The sequence below is a fragment of the Callithrix jacchus genome, chromosome 10 (assembly GCF_049354715.1).
Source record: "Callithrix jacchus isolate 240 chromosome 10, calJac240_pri, whole genome shotgun sequence".
NCBI lineage: Eukaryota > Metazoa > Chordata > Mammalia > Primates > Cebidae > Callithrix > Callithrix jacchus.
Genome location: NC_133511.1, coordinates 29159262 through 29166110, shown reverse-complemented (window position 1 = coordinate 29166110; position 6849 = coordinate 29159262). Strand labels below are relative to the sequence as shown.

The window sequence follows — 6849 nt, the reverse complement described above, 5'->3', positions numbered from 1 at the left end:
CAACAGGCAGCTGGGTGTGGTCTGCTCAGACTGGTTCTCAGAAGCCGAATCCTCCCCTCCTTTGTCTATTCACAAGAGTTAAGAAGAAGACTGCTTTCTCTGTGGATCTCAATAGCAAAGGGAATGAGGCACTACCTTGGCAAAGTCAAAATTGCAGTCACTTTCTGATTGTCTCTGTTAATGGAGAAAAGCAGGCTGCCTGCCAGGTGATGGAAAACACGTGGATCTTTCCTGTTTTAACTTTGAAATGAATTATGCGATTGTTTTACAGAACTGGTAACAGGTTTGGCTTCCTTGTTGAGGCCACTGTTAAAAGTCGGTTGGTATTCTCCAAGCCCGCAACTGGGCAGAGTCACTGTGTAATTAATAACTAAGAGTCCTCCAAATGGGCACCTGGCCCTGTAAGGTATCACAGGTGAGCATGCCAGGGCAGTGATCATAAACGTGACCCCTGTGAGATCGTGCTCTGGGTCAGAATACATGAGAATCAGACAAAAAATGGAGGCAGAGTCCTCCTGCTAGGAAGTCTAGATAGAGCCACCCTCTTTTTGGTCTTAAATTAACGTGGAACACCATTTTTAAATTTAACGTCACCCAGCACATCTAGCTAAGTAGTTCTCAAGTCTTCTTTTGATAAAAGTTGCAGAACCCATCATCCAAATGAACCCTTAGTCAAGAAACCCTGGAAAGATGAACAAGAAACCAATAGAAATAAATACGTGCAGGGGATTCGGGGGAAGAGAGGGCAGGGAGGAAGCAAGGCTTCTTTTTTATAATTCTGACTTTTGAAGCGTATACGTTTCTTACCTCTTTAAGAAAGTAAAACAGTTAGACACCCAAATATAAAGCCGCTGAGAGGGGAGCTGCTCTGGCAGAAGGCGGTGGGAGCGGTGGAGGGAACAGCCCAGCTACTCTGCCCTGTCCCACCCTGGAGGCTCGGTGCCACTCCCACAGCTCTCAGCACTTGGACACCAACGGCCTGACCCAATCCTTTGTTTTATAGACAAGGAAAAGGCGACCCCCCGAGTCTGGTTCACTCTCTGGGTCTCTCTTCCCATAGGACACATTTGGGCAGGGTTAGATACACTCCCAAGAAGACACAAAATGCTCGATCCTTTTGAAAGATTTATTTTTAATTAAAAAATAAAAGTTATCTGAACATATCTGCATTGCAGCTTCAGGGATGGCACCTTAACCCATTTATGCTGAAGGTTGTAAATTTTTTTACGAAACATCAGACCTTGGAGATGATCTTGAGCAGTAGGATATAAATAACTCCCACAAGCTTGGTGTTCCAATAATGGAACACTAGGCATAAATGGGCTAATGAAGCAAAAAAAAAAAAAGCTTATCAGTTCTTGGGTCTCATGACCATTTTATAATGGGTACAAAGGCACACGTGTCTGCAAATAAACTTGATTCAGAAACATTTCTAATAACTCAGAACTCCCCCCATGTTTTTGCCCACCCTCACCCCCCAAAACAAAACAACCAAAAACATTAAATTCTTTTTTAAAACTACAGAAATAAATGCTGAGTCAGCAAGGAACCTGGGCATGCTGCTCACATGCCGCCATGTCTCTCTGCTTTGATGACTGACTGCCCAGAGGTCGGGGAGGAGAGAGCTAAGCACCCTCCACTGCATGCCGGGATAGGGCTTGCAACACAGACCCAGCTCCACAGCCGTCACCCCAGCTGGGGCAGGCAGCTCCTAGGTGCTCTCTCCCTTACTTAAGGGCATCCACAGCTAAAGCAGCCTTTCAGGAACAGAAAGGCCCAAGACAAGCAAGTCTTTGTCAAATGCTTGTGATGACAAGGCCACTGGGAACTGTGGGAGGGAGGGAGATGGGTAGAGATCTTCTCCCCCAGTTTACCAGGCTGCTGGAAGGTTTTCTCTCCCTACGCTCCCTGCCTTCTCTCTTTTCCCTTCTCCCCAGTCTCCCTTTTCCCTCAAAAGGGTTTTACTTTAGCTTAATGGTGGGGGTTCTGAAGAGGGTATTGGCAACTCCTGGGGTGGGTCTGGTGGCTCTGCCATCTCTAAAGGGACATCACATGCTTTCGGTTCCTGCACTTCACAGAGCTCCTCCTGTCCCTGGGAGGGCTCCAGTCGCTCCTGACCCTGGGCCTGGCTGTTCATCTTCTCTTCAGCTTCAATCTCTTCTGATGTGGGGATAGAATTCTTCTTAGGACGACCTTTGGGTTTTGTGGGTGCTTCCTGTCCACCTTTAAGAACCTGCATGAGTGAAAAACAGTTATTAAATCTAAGAAATAACTCCTCTCTGCCTTTTTCCTCCCAGTATAACCTCACACTGCCTCTAAACCATCTGTTCTGGCAGTGAAACTGCGGGATTTGGCAAAATATATTCTCAACCCATCACCTCTGGCCTACAAAGACACCTTCATTCCTTAAATGCTCAACGCACTTTTGGTTAATATTACATATTTTGGCATTTAATCCAATAATCATAAGCAGCTACAGAATTCAACTTCAACAATAAGGAAAGAAACCAAAATTAAAATGTTAATGCAACAACTATCAAGTTGACAAGCTAAAAAGACAACAATACACGTAGCAAGGAGGAAAATAAACACACTGTGTGAAAGTGATTGCTACAACCTTTTCAAGACAACCTGAGAGTTCAAATCCAAAGCCTTGAAATGTGCATAGTTTTTTGACACAGAAATCTCTTAGGCTACATTTTAAAAAATTATCTAAGACTGAGACAAAGATTGATCTGCCAAAATATTCATCACAATATTGGCTATAACAGCACAAGTGGGAGGGAGTGATATCTAATTGGGTAGAATTATAGTAAATCCCAAAGAAAGAATACTTGACAACACTTACAATTACCATGGAGGAGAATCTTTAATACTATGGGAAATATTATTAATATATTTTTTGTAAAAAATAGGTTCTTAGCATAATCCAATTTGGAGGCTAGACCACCTATACACCACCTAGACTGCAGTGATCTGTGCACCATCTTGTTTGCACGATCATGGACCATTTTTAATCTTTTCTGTTTTCTAAACTTTCAACAATGATTAAACGTAAGTATTTCTGTAATCAGAAAAAAATATGTTATCAAACATGTAGTCTGGCAGTATACAAAGAAGTACAGCAGAGAGTTTAAAAAGCGTTTTGGCTTTGATAGTAGAAAACTGGTTTAAATTCCAACTGTGCCGCTTATCATCTTTGTCTTTGGGAAAGTCCTTTAAAGGCCCTGAGCATCTGTTTTCTAATCTGTAAAATGGGAATAATATTATCTTGTATTACAGGGTGATAGTGAGGGTGACCAACAGCTAACATGTATGAAGGGACCAGAACTGCCCCTGAATGGTAGGTTTCCTTTGCCTGGAATAAATATGCCGCTCACCCTCCTTCTCTTGGCTAACTGCTCCTGGAAGCCTTCCTGATCCCCGAGGTCTAGGTTAAATGCCTTCTGCTATGTGCCCTAGGAGCAGCCTCTACTCTCCCGACCAGAACACTTTCTAGAAACTGTGGTCACTGCATGTTTACCTGCTGCCCCTCTCACTCAGCCCCTGCATGTAGCAGGTGTTTGACAACTGTCACCAAATGAACTAGGCTTTCTCAACAAACCTTTCCCTAGAATTGAGGAAAGATATAAAGCAAGCCAAATAACTGAACCGTAAATGGCCTTGGCGTACTTCAAAGGCCTGACACCCTTATTACCCCAATTTGTGACTCACACAAGAGTCCCAGGCGGTAGGCAGGGAAAATTTTTAAAATATTTATATTTTACTTTGGAATGTAACAGACACTCCTTCCTCCCTGGCTTGGCATAGTCCTCGATTTTCTGGGCAGCTAGTGAGAAAGGCTTCAAGAGGACCTGGATTAGCACAGATAATTAGGGGTGGGAGATATTCTTGCTATTTATAAATCTTAATCTTATCTCCTATATATAACCTAGCTTAATCTTATCTTCTATATTTGCATATAAGCTCCCTGAAGACAAAACCCGCTTCTCTCTATTTCTCCATGCTCCAAGAATCAAACTTCCAGCTAACTTCTATGCAGTCCCTAAATATTTACTGACTGTTCCTCTTTCCTTCAAGAGCAGCAGAGGACCTCGAGGTGCTGAATTTTAAGAATGAAACCATAACTTATTCTTTATGTGGCTTTAAGATATAATTCACATATCGAATCCATTTAAAGTGCACTATTCAGTGATTGTTACGATAGTCACAGAATTGTACAACTATCACCACAGTGCAATTTTCGAACACTTCTATCATCCCAAAAAGAAAGCCCATAGCATTAGTGGTCAGTCCCTATTCCCCCCCAACCCCTACCTGATCTGCCCACAGCCCTAGGCAACCGCTAGTCTGCTTTCTGTCTCTACAGATGTGCCTATTTTTGGACATGTTATATAAACAGAATCATATAATAGGTGGAGTTTTGTGACTGGTTTCTTTCACTTAGCATAATGTTCTCAATGTTCATGTTGTAGCAAATGCCAGTAAATAATATTCCATTTTATGGATATACTATATTTTGTTCATTTGCTCATCAGTTGAAGAACATGTGGGTTGCTTCCACCTTTGGGCTGCTGTGAATGAAGCTGCTATGAACACAGGCATATAAATTTCTGTTGGAGTCCCTGCTTTCACTTCTTTTGGGTATAGACCCAGAAACTGAATTGCCAGACCATTTGGCAACTCTGTTTCACATTTTGAGGACTGTTTTCCGAAGCAAATGCACTATTTCACATTCCAGCCAGCTGCATATGAGGGTTTCAGTTTTCCACATCTTCTCCAACACTTGTCAAAATCTGACCATAGCCATCCTAGGGGTGGGAAATAGTATCTCATTGTGGTTCTGCTTTCCATTTCCCTGATGACCAATGAAGTTTAGCATCTTTTCATAGTGCTTATTGACTAGCTGTATATCTTCTTTGGAGAAATGTCTATTCAAATCTTTTTCCCATTTCTAAATCTGGTTGTCTTTTTATTATTGAGTTGAAAGAGTTCTTTAAATATTCTGGAAACATGTCCCTTATCAGACGTAAGCTTCTCCCATTCTGTGGGTTTTTTTATTTTTCTAATAATGTCCTTCACAGCACAAAATTTTTAAATTTTGATGAAGCCCAATTTCCAATTTATGTTTTCTTCTGTTGCTTTTGCTTTTGGTGTCATCTAAGAAGGTTTTGTCTAATCCAAGGTCATGAATACTTACTCATATTCTAAGTTTTATAGTTTTCACTCTTACCATTTATATAATGATTCATTTTGAGTTAATTTTTGTGTATGAAGTGAGAAAAACAAGTTCTCAGTAAACACCTCCTTTTTGCTGAAAATCTACTCAACCACTGTCTTTTCCACCCAAACAGCTAACACACAGATATTAAGGGGACATTTAACAAGGTAGAGATGCTGACAGAAACCAACCGTGGGGAGAAGATGTTGCCTGTATTTCTTTTCACGTAAGTCATTATCTGATTTTGATTTCAGTCTGAGTGCAGACTTTCGAAAGCACCCAATTGTGCCAAGATGGAATTCACATGTTGAAAGCAGCTCCACTCAGTATGAAAGAGGTTATACAAAAGTAAGTTGCCTTATGTAGTAATCAAACTAGAAAAGGGCAGGTCTATGGAAGCCACCTAATTGGCAAAAGAAAGTCCAGCCCAGCAATTAGAGAACACCACCCACACGGTTTGGACAGACCCCACCTGGCTGTTTTCCTACTGCATGGAAAAAAAAAAAAAGAAAAAAACAAAACAAAACAATTAGACCATTTTCTAAATGGAATAAAACATTCCAGCACAAGCAATAATTAGGAGATAACTACCCTCTTGGCTGCTTTCTGCACTCAACCTCTGGCCCCCTGCCTTCCAGTGCACTTGAGACATGCAATTATCTCAGAACCACCCTCCATCAGGAGCTGCCCATTCACATGCACCCTGTGGTCCTCATCCTGGGAGCCCTCTCCCCATTTATTCTTAGAGCCAGTTTAGTCCCATTGATCTGGAGAAGCCAGAGAACTCATTGTATGAGAGGTCACATGCCTCCTTCTGCCTCTCAGAAAAACACCTAGCACACCATCCACTTTTATGAGCTATGCCTGCTCACAGCCTTCCTCCAAACTCTGAAATGAGGTATTCAGATGTTCTGTTGCTGAGGGTGTTAAGACCAGGCCTTTTGCTTCCCTCCCCAGCAGCCTGGGTAGGGGGTAGGGAATGTCAGTGCCGGGAGGAACCCTCTCCTTCCCTGCACTTTTCAGATAGGAAACTGAGCTGACAGTTTGTCAGTATCAAAGAGCAAGCCAAGGCAGAGTTGGGATTTGAACACAAACCTCCTGACCATTTTAATCGAACTGTCTTAGCAGTATTGCACTCAGCATAATATGCAAGGGATATGTAAAATGGGCCACTGTTCTACATCTGATATTTATTTGCAATTATCCAACCTCCCAGCAGACTCCAGGCAGTCGACTTATTAGTGGGGGTTATCTTTGCTCCTTTTTCTCTGTCTCTCTCTGCAGCTTTATGGAGCAGCGAGGGCCACATAACTGATGACTGTTTCCATGAAGCTGAGAGACAAGTTTGGATTCCCCAGCATGAATCTCCTCCCAAATGCTGCTCACATTAGCCGAACTTCTCAGCCTGAAGATGGGATTTCCACTGGACCTCAAGCAGGGCCCCAAATGCCAAGGCACTGACTCGGACACAAAGGGGGAGCAGGGACTGAGAAAGGACAAGCACTCAGGGCTGCTCAGAGTCCCTGAAACTTGCAAAATTCACTTTTGGCTTATGTATCCTGGCCTCCAAAAATTTGGATTCTCTGAGGACATGGATTTTGTGGATAGGTAAAAAAAATTAATAATGA

The 6849-nt window shown here is 42.4% G+C and overlaps 1 protein-coding gene across 1 annotated transcript in view; it reads right to left on the bottom strand.

The window, feature by feature from the left end:
- Positions 1-1112: 1112 nt before the first annotated feature.
- The window catches only part of BARX2 (BARX homeobox 2), a 75975-nt gene continuing 70238 nt past the window's right edge, over positions 1113-6849 (bottom strand). The window contains exon 4 of the mRNA XM_002807286.6: positions 1113-2233. Within this exon, the coding sequence (XP_002807332.4) occupies positions 1967-2233 (267 nt within the window). The 3' untranslated portion in view covers positions 1113-1966. The remainder of the gene's footprint in view (positions 2234-6849) is intronic.